The sequence below is a fragment of the Bacillus rossius genome, chromosome 3 (assembly GCF_032445375.1).
Source record: "Bacillus rossius redtenbacheri isolate Brsri chromosome 3, Brsri_v3, whole genome shotgun sequence".
NCBI classification, from domain to species: Eukaryota; Metazoa; Arthropoda; class Insecta; order Phasmatodea; family Bacillidae; genus Bacillus; species Bacillus rossius.
In genome coordinates this window covers 26,612,107-26,628,394 of record NC_086332.1, presented here as the reverse complement: position 1 = coordinate 26,628,394, position 16,288 = coordinate 26,612,107, and the positions used below count along the sequence as shown (strand labels likewise).

At 36.9% G+C, this 16,288-nt stretch overlaps 1 protein-coding gene across 1 annotated transcript in view; it reads left to right on the top strand.

Annotated features, from left to right (window-relative positions):
• Positions 1 to 16,288, top strand: part of LOC134530414 (Kv channel-interacting protein 1-like) — a 286,452-nt gene that overhangs the window by 23,798 nt on the left and 246,366 nt on the right. The window contains exon 3 of the mRNA XM_063365217.1: positions 13,026 to 13,091. Coding sequence (XP_063221287.1) covers positions 13,026 to 13,091 — 66 coding nt within the window. The remainder of the gene's footprint in view (positions 1 to 13,025; positions 13,092 to 16,288) is intronic.

The following is a 16,288-nucleotide window of genomic DNA, read 5'->3' as shown; positions in this document are numbered from 1 at the left end:
GAAATAATCAGAGGTTTATTTATGATCGAAAGTTTTTGGGTTGATTGCCATACCTCCTAATAAATGGGGACTCCAAAACATAATCTAGAAAAACATTATAGCCCCTTAAAATAAGCTGTTTCAACTCATTTCTGATGTCTTAAAAATTAATGAAAAGCCACTGATGAGATTATTTTTTCTTTTGTAATTTCTCTCCAGTTTATTTTATTTTTAGGGGTTTATGGGTGCAGGGCCACACTGCTCGAAACTGACACTGCAGACTTCTTCAGTTGCTTGAATTGTCCAGCATGCTGAAAACAAACATCCGCTGTGTGACCACGACATGAATGACACAATTACACTTTTACCTTTTAAAGAAAGTTTCAGATAGGCTATCTGAAAAGAAATATTTCGGATGGGAGAATTCCAAGCTGAAGTTGAAGGCATGTTTACCGAAGGGGCGAGGCCGCGACACGCGAAGACCACTCGGGGCCGCCGCCATGACATCTTGGCCAGTGACACGGCCTTCCTGCGACGACCCGTGCTCCAGTTCCCAGTTCCTCACACCTGTTGTTATTCTTATTTTTGACGAGACAACATCTAATAAATCGATGAACACCGGCTGCACGCACGAAAAAGTTTCCCGTTACGCACATTGTCCCGTTACGCTTTGTCCCGTTACGCTCATTTCACGCTTGCGCCGCATCTATCTCTCTTCCACTCGATTGGAACAACCATCGATTTTTACTTTTTCGAGGCACATTAAACTTGAAACACTCCCATTCGTTTCCTACTTTTCCTATCATCGTCATATCCTTAACAGAATAACACAGATTGGAAGAAGTTAAATAGCAAACATGTATAAAAGTTATAGTTAAAATAATCTCTTCGTTAAAGTGATAAACATATTTGAATTAATGAGTGCAAATAAAAGAAAATTTATCAATTAAATTGTAGATTTAATTTCACTCCTTCTTTGTATCCATACAAAATAGTGATAATTCAATAAAAATGATTCAATTTTATTCATGAAAGTATGCAATCATTTCATCAATGTTTTTTATGACGTTGTCACGTTAAACTATCGTCCGTAAACTGACTTTACAGACAACCAATGTTTGTCTTCAAAGATACAGACCATTTGTCTCGTCGTGGAACATTTTTAAGTGGCGGTTTCTGTGTTTGTGGTACCAGTCCCTACATTGCTTGGAACTAATGCGTAAATTGAGGGTAGGTACTTTATTGCTTGGCAAATGATTCCTAAATATCACTTGCTCTTTTAAATCAATGTTCCCCGTCCGCTTCAGAATGTTAGATTCATTGATATTTCTATAATACATTTTATCATTATCATAAGCATGTAACTTTATCTATAAAAGGCTTAACGTAACGTGTTATTAAGAAAACCATTCCATCTTAAACACTTGACAGTGTAATCGGTGTCAAATAACGTATAAATAACATATTAACGTCGCATTTAAGCCGGGTTTATAAACTACGCAAGAAAAGCAAGAACACAACGCAAGATGTTCAATAACGGCCTTTCCTAATAGTACGCAAAAACGCAACGCAAGCACCGGCCAACTTTGAACTTCTTGCGTTTTGGGTTTGTTTTCAGTTTTCCATACCAGAAGTGAAGTATTCCGAAAATGTTTGAAAATGCAGGCTTTAAGTGCATAGAAATTACAGGATGTTGCGTTTATTAAATATATCACGTTTTCACTTGTTATATTTCGCACAGTGAAATAAATAACACTTTTAAATAAAATTATTGACAGTTTAATGTATGTTCATGATAAATATGAATTATCATAAGAACTCCTGGAAATAAACTTGATTTTTAGTGTTTAAAAATTCAAGTTAAAGGGCTGATAACGTCATTCGATTTTCGTGCTTTGTAAACGACCGTCATTTGTTTGCTTTGGTTACGTGTTGCGCTGTTACGTCGTTGCGTTCATTGCGTAATCTATAAACCCGGTCTTAAAGTGGTCATCCATGTTGAGTTCTTAGTTTTTTGATTTCAGATGTTAATGAAGAAATATTTAGATAAAAAGTTAATTAGACGTAAATTTATAGGAATTTATTAGCTGCAGAAACTCAGAAAATGGCGACGCAATTTTTTAGAAAAAACCTTCATCATAAATATTTCCTTTGCTTTGTCTATTGAAAGACAACGTGTAGCATGTGACACGCAATAAAATTTGCGCCAAAACACACCCGTAGTAATAGTCCTAGATGAAAATAATGCTTGCTGTACCTCGGAGGTAAAGAATAACTTTTCCTTTTGTTTATGTAATACTAGCTGCAGTACCCGGCGTTGCCCGGGCTGAACACAGGCTGAAGGGGATTTTTTTCCCTCGAAATCGGAAGTAGACAGTAATTGTCTTCTTAATTTAAACGTCAGTGTGAAAAAATCAAGATTTTCCCAAATTTTGATTCAACGGGTAAAAACAGGTGATGTGGTAGGGAGGGAGGGATGGAAGAAAGTAGTGTTTCAAAATCTCATGTATTCAATTATCTTTTTGTTAAAATCAGACGTAGATAGTAGTGTTCTTATTTTTAACGCCAAGTGTGCAAAATTTAATCTTGGAGGGCCAAAAAAACTGCTTTAAGGAGTAGGAAAGGTAAATGGGGGTGGTTTTTGGTAATCTCATGTTTTCAGTGAACTTCTTTTTTAAATTGGATTTTGGCGATAAATTCCCTTTCTTTGTACGCGGACTGTTTAAAAATTCACCAAGTAGAGACAAATTTTTTGCTTTAAGGGGTAGTAAAGGTGAACGGAGGTTGTTTTTTCTAAACTTCATGTAGCCAGGAAACAGGATAGGGTTAACAGTATTTTTATTTTGAACATCAAATGTGAAAAATTTCATCAAGGAGAGAATAATTCTCGTTTAAGGGGTTTAGAGGTACATAGTAAGGGGAATTAGGGATATTTTGAATTATCATGTAGACAGGGGTATGGGACTTTGTTTTATTAAATCGGAATAAATACAGTTATCTTCCTCTTAATTTTTACGCCAAGTATTCAAAATTTCATAAAGAAATACCAAAAATCCTGTTTTAAGGGATGGGAAAGGGGAACGGGGTTGTTTATGAAATTTCATATCGACAGGAAGATGGAGGTGGCTATTTTAAAATTAGATAAAGCAGTAAATTATAACTTGTTTTTAACATTAATTATGCTTAATTTCATTTATATGTACCATCATTAAGCTGTAAGGGATGAAAAAAGGGGGACACCAAGACAGGTCTAAAGTGTGCAAAGTTTCAACACAATCGGATAAACGATACGCAAAGGCATAAGAGGAACACACAAATATTAATTTTTATATATAAGATAGTTGTACTATGTCAATGATGTACATTTTTTGCCTTGTATAGTGGTTTTAGACACGCATTACATCATGTCCGAAGTGAAATTGTTATTTAAAAAGGCCCAATTAAAAAAATATAATGAAAGCATTAAAATATTAGTTCGAAAAAAAATATTGTATTGCAAAGTTTCATAAATCAATTTCTACTAGGTACTGTAATACTACGGTATTATCAGACTAACTGAAACTGTTTGTTATTGTATTACGTTCGAGTTTAATTCCGCTTCCCGGACTTTCGGCAGTGTTTTGTTTTGTTTCTCGCATGGCGGCGCGCGCAGCTCGTGCTGCGTCGTCATGACAACTGCTGATATAAATAATCGCGCGGCTTTTGGAACAGCTTCAACGAGCCTATGCTAGTGTCAAAGTGACGTTTTATTGGCCTAAGTAAAAAGGACGCTAACGTGTCGCGGCCGTGATTGGCCTATTTCAAGTAACAATTTAATTTAGGCAAGAGAGAAGAAAAAAGATTGAAAAATGACGCCATTTAGTGCGTGGTGAAGTTTATTCCCTCGGGGAATATTTATACGTGGCGAGGCTATTTTCGGCGTTATTACTGTGATAATTACGTCTGCATACAGGGCAATAGTCAGATACGCCCTGACATTGAATGCAGAGGGCTTGCATTCAATTTACGTGAGTTACGACGTATTTTCTGAACGATCTTAATCTTCCAGAGATAAGGTATGGCCTGCATCGTCTTTGTATTGGGACGCTAACGTAATTTTTACCGTCAACTTAATTGAACAGTATCAGGACAAACTTTAAAGTATTATCAAATTACGTGACCATTGATTTTCGGCAAATATCGGCAATTTAATTAAGAACCACAATTTATTCACACACAGGTTCAGAGGTCCAGAAGCTAGGAATTTCATGCTCGAGCAAGCCGGAGCAAACCCCAAAACGTTTTACGTTGTGAACACTTTCAGGAACTTAAATACTTTTTATTTATTTTGTTTAAGAGTCAGGTCGTCTACGAAATCCCATAGACTGGACTCATTTAGTTATTTAATATTTGTTTGTTTTGTTGATTCCATGACTCGAGGTTTTTCATGCTATGTTTAATTCAATAAAAATAATTATTGAGAGTATTATTTTATTGTCACATGTTGAATACCTCTGGCGCCCTGTTATTAAATCCTGCAATAGAGTTCATAAGTAATTTTAAAAGAAAATATTAATTTCTTCAAGTACACGTTTGTGTACAGTACTACTTTCTATTTCTACTCAAAAGAAATAAACAAATTGAAAACTTGTTCTTATGAAAATTTACAATTTCGTGACATGATGTCCTATACAGGTAGGTATTCAAGTGTTTCGGAGTCCACTATAATATTGGAGGCGCAGTTACCTTAAGCTTCTGTGAATAACTGTGCGAAGTAAAATCCTATCAAACGAACAAAACAGTATGACCGTTACCATAATCACCATCATCTCTTAGCAAATCCACCAAGCCGATCCGTGTTCAAACCCCATTGTGACTGAACCCGGATTTTTTTTTGTAAGGGGTAAACATGGGGACATTGCCATGAGCCAATGAGTTTTCTGGGATTCTCCCGTTTCTACCATCCATTCATTCCGTCATTTCTCCGTCATGACTTCGATGTCAACCATCATCGCTCATCAATCTCCACAATATTCCACCGTCATCTGTCAGTGATCGCTAGTCATCATTGGTCTAGATGCGGTGTGTAGGCCTACGTCGCGACACCTCTACTGGAAGTTGACAACCTGGCGACCCTCAAGAGGCCCATACGTTGAACAATGTGTGGCGTATTGTCCACAATAAGGGCGGGTTTGTAAACTATGCAAGAACGAAAGATGCAAAATGTTCAACAACCACATTATAGAGCACCGGTTTATAAACGACACAAGGCTCAGTAATACAACGCAATTTTTGAAGTTATACTTCTTTAAGCGCGTTATGAAAAAATGATGAGAGTGAAATTTTAAGATGCGCGCGCATCACTGTAACACAAAATTAACAGGTTGAAGCTGCCCGCTAAACCACTCATTAAGTCTCGAAAAAAGCTACCAACAAAATATAAATAGAACCTATATTAGTCGCGCATGTTGGCACGCTCGTCGCTTCTGATCACTGTTTTCATATTATTATATTTATCCACATGTTTCTAGTTTCTACATTCACAACACGTGTTTTAGTTTCATACAAGTGCGAATTATATTTGTGCTCTTAAATTATATTCAGTAGTGATTTAAATTGAATATTTTGATTAATATTAATTACTATTCGTAAATATTAGTAAAACAAATTGTGCCTTTATACTTTTTCAAGTGCTCCATTATAATTAAGGTTAGCTATCCGTATGTATTATTTATTGATATAAATTAAAATATTATTATTAATATAATTAATACTAATTATTTTTAATTATTAATGTTAAATATTTATTATTGGTTATTTAATATTTAAAAAATAAAAAAGTAAATTTAATAAAATATTTAATAAAAAATTTGTGATAAAAATTAAAATCGAACATCAAATAAAAATATTAATTTTTAATATTTATTATTAAATTGAATAAATAATAAATATTTATAAAATGAATAAACAAATTTAATGAAAACTTTTTTGATAAAAATGAAAAGAGGATATTAAATTAAGAAAATAATAAATATAAAAAAATTAATAAACGTAAATTAAATTTTTGAATTTATTATTAAATTTATTTATTTTCTTTTAAAATATTAAATAATCAATAATAAATATTTAAAATTAAGAATCTAATAATATTTAGTACAAATTATATCATATATTTGTTATTCTCTAAATTTTATTTATTTAATTTTTCAAATTTAAACTGAACTTTATTGACTGTGTTGACTATCTTTTTCCAGCCCTTTTATTATTTTATTGTAATTAATTATTTTCATGCAATTAAAAAAACTATTTTGCCAAAGAAGTATAAGAAGTATAACTTCTCACGCGCGTACATAAGTACACGCATCCATTTTTTTTCTTCAACGTCCAGCTTTCTGGCGTTTCTGCTTGCGTTTCCGACGGACACATGATCAAATTAATAACAGTTATTTTTTTTCATGATAAATACGAATTATTAAAAACAAGCAAGGTGTACAAATTTGTTTCCTATTGTTTTAAAATGTTAAGTTATAAGATTGAGGACTTGTTGCTTCTTATGTGATTTATAAACGACTATGATTTCCTTGCATTGGTTGCGTGTTGTGATAGTTGTGTAGTTTATACAACCAGCCAAAGTTCGAAGTCTGAGGTCGAGCCTTTAAGAAGGCAATGTGAAGTTTATTATTAAAAAAAAATTATTTTTATCTAGCACTTGTGTCTTTTTTTAAACATGGTAAATTTGTGTTCATATGATCAGACCAGAAAAATGTAACAAAATGAAATTAATAAATTATTGTTATTATTTGATAACATACCAAGAATACGTACTTAAAACAGGCTAGCTGAACGATTGTTCGAAAGGTAAAATTTATTGCGCGTTACTTTACTTGCGATGAGGAAAATGCGGCAGACATAAATTATGTTTATTACAAATTCTTCTGACGGAGGAGATGTTGCTTACTCTCATATTCTTGTTTCTTTATTGGAAAAGCTTCGCTCTCTGCACGCTAGTAGCGCTAGTGAGCGGACAGCGCGCCGTGGAAGCGTGCCAAACGTGACATGCAGCGCTATCTATTGCCTTCTGAGTCAACTATTTGTGATACCAAATACCAAGCAGTAACTAGGCGTTCTTGTCACCGGAAGAAGTAATTGTGTAACTACAACCAAATCGTTTTATTGGTGGGCGTAACTACAACTATTGCTCCTTGGTGTTACTACACCATCAACATAAAAAGTTCAGAAAATGCATTTGGAAGGGAAGAAGTAATTTGAATGCCGCGTTTCGTAAGGTTTCATTTTTGCACAGGTAATGAATAATAAAATATATAAAGTGATTTGCTAATAATTAAGTTATCGTCTAAACTTAATATAGAAAATTTAACTGGAGGAACAACGTGCCGAAAAAAGTTACACATTCCACTAAAGTAAGAATTTGTATTTTCTATCTTATAATTTTCAATTCTTACATAAAATTTAATACCGGTACGGTTATTAAATTACGATTTTTGCATTTGACTGACTGCATAGCATTTAATTTATGCCGTTTAACAAACAAAACTGTTCCGTTTATAGCTCTCATGCGTTCAGGTGGTAATATTTCTACCTTTGTACTTTTAACACCCATGAATTTCCCCTCCTTACACTTCGCTAAACCTGTCAGGGTAGAAAGTTGCAAACATCCAACCCATCCGCGAAAAAAAAAAAAGAAAAAAAAACAGTAAATGATATAATCTTTGACGGATGTTTTACGCGACACATCAAACAAAATTTTTACTTACTTACTGGTTATGACAGATAGTGTATTCATCATCTACAACTGCGTTTCCTAGATAATACTTGGAACACATCTCAATTCTGATGCCACGAACTATTTTCAAATAAAATAAAAAAATTCTTTACTGAATCTGAGCACTTTGTTTAGAAGCCAACTATACGCTGTCTTATTGGAGATATTCATAGAGAATGTCAAAATGGAGCATGTGCTAGCGAAAGTGAAGAACAAACAAGACTATGCAACGACCAGAAAACTGTTCTTTATAATATGGTGTTCATAATATACACTCAATATGTACAAAAAAGAGGGTCTTTCCAACTCGATGCAGCAACTGTAAACCTCCCACTCCTCTATGTTCCCTTCCCTACCCTTGTATAATCTGGCTTTATGCTTCTCTCGTGGAAGGCATAGAATAGACCGGCCACGCGGCCACCTCGATTTTGAACACTGTTGCTGCATTTAGTGCTCCAACCGGTAGCATGCATTGTTAACTCAGTCTGCTCAGCTCAAAAAATTGGCGGTTGAAATTAAATATGTTCATAAATAGTTGGAAGTAAGACATATTTTTTTTTAAAAATAAAAATGGAACAAAAAAATAAAAAAATTACGAAACCAAAAAAGAAAAGAACAAACATTTTAATTTATAAAATTATAAACTTCGTTTTATATCTTCGTCATACCGCTCACTCTGCTGGACTCTCCTCCAACTACCAGTAATATACCGTCCAATTCCAGCCTCCCCGCTCGAATTGAGGATGCGTTTGATAGAGTTACTTAGTGATTGCAGGCGAACAATTTTAAAAACAGGGAGTCGGCGTCCCCAACCGACGAGCGAAAAACGACCGGGAACAAAACTGCGTGGAGTTAATTGGAAGAACCGCGAGTACAGCGATGGGCGGCGATTGAATACGATTGAAATCGGAGTCGCGGCTGATTTTGCGGGTTGCATTTTTACTAATGACGGCGCATACGAGACTCACTTGAATTAGCGTAGTGCGGGAGTCGTTTCCTGACGCCTGATTGGTTCGGGACTGCGCTAACAGTTAATTCCGCGTCGTCGAACGAGACTGCTAGAAGAAAGACTGCGCAGCCATTCCACTGATGCGACCCTACATCCATTAGCTTCGGAATCGTGTTTTATTTTGTTTGTACATAATATTACTTCGGATTTTTCGGGATGAGATTTTTTTTTAAGCGTTATAAGCGCGATAACTCAAGTAGAGACAAAGACGACGATAAAAATTATTGAAAGGTGAATTTCAACGCATAGGGGGAATCAATGGTCATTATAAGTATCTTTTTTTATGAATTGAGATTCATACCAATACTTTTATTTTGATCGCTTACATTTATAGCATTCATGATACATTAATTGTTTTTTAATAGGACGTTGTTATTTACGTTATGCTGAATTTTCGTAGATATCACGACTAAAAAGGGCTGCACGCACATTAGTACGGCCAACTGTAAACAGGTGGTGCTAGCAGTAAAAGTATTCTGTTACCATCCATCTCTTTTAGACATGCGTCCAATACATTGTGGCTGCATTTGCTAAGGGATGTAGGTATGTGTGTACTATGGACACATCCCCGTGTGTTCGGATACTGCCAAGTGTTGATGCAACCAGGACAGTCAGGAGAAAACCAAAGGCTCGGTGACACATAATTGTGTCGGGCCCCCTTCCAATACTTAGGGCTAGCAAAAAATTGGTTGTCTGTAAAGTCGGTTTACAGACGATAGTTTAACGTGACAACATCATAACAAAACATTGATGAAATGATTGCATACTTTTATGAATAAAATTGAATCATTTTTATTGAATTATCACTATTTTGTATGGATACAAAGAAGGAATGAAATGAAATCTACAATTTAATTATTGATAAATTTACTTTTATTTGCACTCATCAATTCAAATATGTTTATTTCTTTAACGAAGAGATTATTTTAACTATAACTTTTATACATGTTTGCAATTTAACTTCTTCCAATCTGTGTTATTCTGTTAAGGATAGGACGATGATAGGAAAAGTAGGAAAGGAATGGGAGTGTTTCAAATTTAATGTCCCTCGAAAAAGTCAAATCGATGGTTGTTCCAATCGAGTGGAAGAGAGATGGATGCGGCGCAAGCGTACAATGAGCGTAACGGGACACAGCATAACGGGACAATGTGCGTAACGGGACACTTTTTCGTGCGTGCAGCCGGCGTTCATCGATTTATTAGACGTTGTCACGTCAAAAAAAAGTTTAAAACAAAATTAAGATTGTAAATGTTACCGTGACTATAACTGAAAACGTGCTTGTATCGCGTAACTTATACGGTCACTAATGAATTCTAATAACAATATACATGTAATTTTCGCTTTATTATCAATTTAACTTACACACTAAAATAAAATCTCGAAATTCAACCTCTTGTGTACCCGGCCGCGAGGATTTCTACACCTCCTATTCCTTTTGCTCTGGGTGCGACACAATTTCCACAGATAACAATATAAAACTCTAGCTGTGGTACCCGGCCTTTGCCGGGCACGTAACAAAGCAATTTTTATTTTGAGAATTACAACAAACAACTGATAACCACATACATCTCAAAAGCCCAATGCACCAGTACTCCATTAGATGGCTAGCATATTCAAAGTGTTTATAAATCGCTGTTCTTATCTACTGTCTACTGTCTACTGGTTACTGTCATTGAGCAGTATTGGGAACAGAGCGGTATTCCACGCACGGGGTTGCGAAAACACAGCGGACGTTGTCGCGGAGATTCACTGAACTGTGAAAACTTGTGTAATCTGTAATAAAGAAAATTTGGCCTGTTCATCTGTTTGCTTACGAAAGCATATCAAAAGAAAATAAACAAAAAATAGCATATGTTCATGAAAGAGGTTTTAAAATCGGCCCAGTTACTTTCGAGTTCACTTCATACAAACAAAAAAACACTATATCTTTATAATGTTAGTACAGATAAGCATTGGAACGGATGTTTATAGGTCTACTGACGTATTGGATCTTGGCAAAAGCAAGTGAATTATGGACAAAACGAAAAAAAAAGCGTGATCACGTGCGAATCGGACGGAAAGTGATACGTGCTGGCAGACAGAAAGCTCCCTAGACGCGCCGCCAGAATGCGCAACGAAGGCGTGGATGTGCGAGGACGTGGACGCATGGGGAGGGGGTTGGTTGTGCGTGGGAAATGGACTGCCAGTTCTGGCGGGGCCCAGCGAAGAGGCGGATGCCTCTCAGGATGGCCAGCCTGGTTTGAGGGTTATGGATGCCCGGGTGTGCCCGGCTCATGAATGTAAAATGCTTGGCTCTCAGCTGACGGACAGAGGGGAATTCGTTCGTTTCTGCAGGTTTTTACGTAGTAGACCGACGGAGAATGTCTTTTTTTCGTTTGCCAAGCAAAAGGAATAAAAAAATAAATAAAAATAAATCTTATAATTGTTGGTTCTAATTACACATTTTCAATCTAGTTGGTGACAGTTATCTTCAACTCATTCTTTTGATGTACCTTTTGTGTGATTTTTATATATGGCATTTGATTTACGAGGGATTGTCGCCCTTATACTTCGTATGCTCAGCTTATTAGTAGATAAAGGACTAAAGAACAATTATATAATATATATGCAAGGTAGCAATAATAACCAGTAATAATTTACCAGTAACGAATTGTTATGAATACAGAACATATAAAAACAAACTTGTAAAATGTTACAAGTGTTGGAGCAACATGAAATACATTCTCCTTAATCCATCTTATTTTTGTCCTATATCAACAGTCTGGAAGCATTTTAGACAAAAAATTTTTTTTTTCCTGTGTACGTATATCTAGTCATTCGGCCATCACACACAGCATTACTGTTTCTAAACGAAAAGAACTTACTTGAACGGGAGTGTACAGAGCAGCTTTTATGTTGGACTGCACACAATTGAAACCAAATTTATTTTCACGAAGGTCGCTTCCGCAAGTGGCTGGCACAGCACGTGGGTAGGATGGCTGTGTTATAGAAGAGTGGGTGAGAAGTAAGAGGGGATGGGCAAAGCTGTCGCACCATGTTGAAAACAATCGTCTCATTTTGTTGTTGTCCATACGAAAGCATAAGTTGAGTTTATGACAACAATGTTGGAAAGAGCGTTTTGTTTTTCCTTTCGCTGTCCGGCAACGGTCTGTTTTGTTTGGCTTTACTTTTTCCAGCAAATGTTCCATCAGGGTACTATTTCACAAAAGTACAAATCTGTAACTAACAAGTAAAAATTTTACAAGTTAAGAATATGTCAAGTACAAATGTTTCACAAAATAAATCTCGTACACTGCAAAGGACAAGCGAGTTTTCACAAGTTTACAAGTGATTGTCTCATAGGCTTCTCAAAATGATTGGTGATTGACAGTTGTAGCTTACAAACTTGTAACTGACACTTGTTTTACAAGGCATACATACTACGTTTCTACCTTTCACACAATTTAGGTAGGTTACATTGACATATTTACTTATAATTCTCCTGGAAAGATGTGGACTAGTTCTCGTTCTACCGACAATTACATAGACAACACAGAAATGAACTAGAGTCATGAACAAATTTACTCTGGAACTCAAAAGTAGTAACGGTTACCAGTACATTAATTAAAAGAGGTTATTTTCCCACATGTTGCTAGTTACAAGAACGGTCATGTTGCCTAATGTTGATTGTTACAAGTTGTGCCATTAGTGATGAACAACTGAAACTTTTACTCGATTGTGACAACTTTTGGAAACGTACTGAAACTCGGGTTCGTAACATCTGGAAACTACAAGGACTTGTTCTTTGCAATCGTTACTACAATACTTATATAATATATGTAAGCGCTCTAAGAAAAAAAATTCTGAACTCTTATAAAAGATGCCTTTGGAAAACAGTTGTCAAGAAATAATTTGTAATACTCCCAGAAAGATATTGAAACTTTACACAAAACATGGATATGGTTATTTGTTTGCATATATGATAGCACTGAGTAGGTATTTATTACAAAAACTGGTGCATAATTTTATATTTCAATTGAGGTTTCATTCAAGCATATATTAAAAAAAACGGAAAATATGATCGAATATTCACTAATTTGACTTTAAATTGGTTTTATTATGATTGTTAATGTGAGCAGTTAATACTGGAAAGTTATTCAGGGAACGGTTTACAAATAACTTTAACTACTGGAGGTACTGGAACAACAGTGTTACAGTGATACAGTTGTTTTCACGCAAATGCGCAGCTGTACAGATGTGTGTGAATGTTTGAGCGCGGCTCTCTGCTGTTGCAGCCTGGGAGAAGGTGAAGGGCGGGGAGGCGGGCCGCTACCCGGAGGAGCAGTTCGACTTCATGGACGGTGAGTAGCCCGCCCGCGCCACGGCTCCAGACCATCCTCTGTCTCCTGTCAATTCCTACACGTAATGCATGCCAATTTCCATCCCGCATGAATGTGCCCAGGGTTTCCTCTGTGTCTATGCAGGTTTTACCTGGGCCCAACCTATCTCTGGTTATAGTCTAGATTTAAGCGTGAGGGGAGTTAGTCATGGCGCCAATCGTTGCCATGGCTGGCCAATCCCCTCCTAGCACATGATGCATGCGACCCTCTCCCTGCATGGCTAATCCCAGCATGACTAGGCGTATAGGCTTCGGCCTGAGACGCGCCTACATAGGTCCCTCCCTAACCCGGACCCCTCCAAAATACACTTAGTTTTAGTTAGGTTAGAAAAAAATCGGCACCAGACACTCGCGAAAGTCGAGCTGTGCGCACTGCCACACTCTCCTCTACACATTTACACACAGTTTTTTTTAAATAAAAACAAAAAATACAAGCAAATCTGAATTTCATCTGAGCTACGAACACATTAGGATGTTTATCACGCTGATATTATAAACGCGAAAGTTTGCGGGTGAGTGTGTGTGTTTGTCACTCAACAACGCCCCAACCGCTGCGCTGTTTGGATTTGGATGAGATTTGGCACACAGCTAGCTCATAACCTGGATTAACACACAGGCCACATGTTGCTATGGAATTCCATCCTTACCGGACTGAAAAAAAGGGGGACAGTCATTTATGTAACAGAATATCATAGATCTTAGACATGAAAAACAGTGAGTGTGTTTCATTTCTCTATGTCCACCACACGGTCGTATAGTAAGGTCTGGAAAATTCCTATTCTTCTCCTTGGTGAGACCCGTCCGCTTAGTGGAGCTCGCGGTGGCTAGCAAACTAACGGCGCTAATAACATGTATCTTATTGTCTAACAACTGACTTTGCATATCGATTTCGTTGTAGGTTAAAGGTAAATTTTATTAGTGATTTGAATTCATTTTTATAATGACTCAAAAACGCAATTAGAATCTTTCGCATAGCGAACAGAAAGCTCCAGCTATGAAGATAGCCAGACAGAAAGAAACGTCGACAGGGATTTTTTTTAGCCTCAACAGGTAATTTTTGTTTTTTCTAAGGCAAAAGTTTTTTGAGGCATTTAGAATATTTGAAAAATGAAACGTGAAATTTTCTCTCAAAACGGGAATAATTCTTTCGAAGTTTTAAATTTCTAGTAATTCTGAGGATTTTCGAATCATTTATGAGGAATTTTGAGGAAATTAATACCAAGATGGCCACCGTGACGTCACAATTGAATATGACGGCCAACACCATAGACACCACAGCCAGAAGCCATTCGCAGAAGCCCCTTTTATGTACTACTCTCCAATTTAAGCATTTTCTATGAAATACGACATTTAGTATAAGAATCCTGTGTTTACATACATTATGAATATAAATATATAAAGTTTAGTAAATATCTATTCTTGCCGCACTGACAAAATTAGCTAGTAGCATATTAAACTCAATTTATTCTAGTTTCTAAAACTGTGCTTAACTGCAACTATCTTGTGCTCAAATGATAACTGTAAACGCACATAAAACTTACACATTAACAAGTATGTGTTTTATGAAACCAAAATATAAAAAAACATAACTGTTACTAGGTTGTCAATAGACCAGCGGATGTAAAAACAAAAAAAAATAAACATCCGTTACGGAATGATGGACTTCGTAAAAGGACGCGGAGGAACGTTGTAACGGGCGATTGAACACGAGTCAAGTGTCCCCCGACTATCGATAGACGCCTATCGATTGAGCGAGCGCCCTCACGCACCGTCGCGCCGCGGGGGGAGGTGAGGGAGGTAGGGGGGAGGGAGGCTGGGCAGGGGACTCTTGTCGCGCCGATGATGGATAGCCAGGGGCCGCGGCAATTAGTCAGGCGCCCCGGCGCGGGCCCGCGCGTCGCGGCGGTCGGCGGCGGCTGCCCCCGGGCCATCCGTCACCGCGCGCTGTGACGCCGCCTCCCGCCTCCGAGACGTCGCCTGGCCCTCGTTAGTCGCGACTCTGACCGCCGGTCTCGAGTCGGCGCCTCCTCTCCCACTGTCTTCCACGTCGTAGGCTATGTACACAGCTAGAACCTGCATATTTAAAAGGGATTAAACCACTCCATCTTGGATTTTTATTCTTCCAATTTCGAAGTGAAACTTCTTTGGGCGCGATGAGAGTAAAATTTCAAGGCCAAATTGGAATTCAAAAATTTCGTTGTAGCATTTTTTTTTGTGAAAGGTATCTGACTCAAAAAGAACAGAAAATAACTTAGTAAAACTCTGTAAATTTTTTTATTAACATCCGCCAAAATCACCCGGTGAGTGTTAAATTAAAAAAAAGAAGTGCCACAATCACCGAGAAACCTTTCGTTGACCTATAATTATTTCACTAAACTAGGGGGATGGGAAGAGTTAACACATTTGTGTTCATTAATTTTTCTGACATTTTATTACCCACTAACCCTCCCAGAATATTTGAATGAAAAATTTCGTACCACAGAGACAAGTATTGCTACAGTTTTACAATTTCGTTCAATTTAAAATTATCGAGATCCATCTTAAAAACCTTCATATAATTTGCAACTAATCAGTTTCTCAGCTCCAACTTTGAAGACGTATACCAGCATCAGAATCATTTTAGACCATTATATATATATATATATATATATATATGTGTGTGTGTGTGTGTGTGTGTGTACATATATGTACTTGTTTTGAACTTTTTTGCCATGAACTTGCAGCTAACGGTTGTCGGTCGAATTCAGACGCAACCTGTGTGTTTTTACAAAAGTTTCAAGATATTAAAAAATATATATATGTATTTTGACCTATTCATAGGTCAAAGTATTTACAAACTACAAATAAAATGAAAAAAAATCTTTTTTCTACAAAAATATTATTCAGATAAAAAAAAAAAATAGTATGTATGAACAATACACGTGAACCTTCCCTTCTCTGAGGACAAACAGAAGGAGAAGTGGCGCCCGAGGCTTCCCGACTGCCGCAGACTGAGACGACCTCGGAGTGCCGCTCTGGCGTGTCGCAGTTCTCTGCGCTGCACCAAGCACGCGCACACGTGCACGTGCTTGGGGGACCGGGCACGACTGTCCGAACTGTTCCGAGTCTGGCAGGGTGGCGCTCGGCCTTCATCGGCCAACTGTACCACAGTTTAGCCGA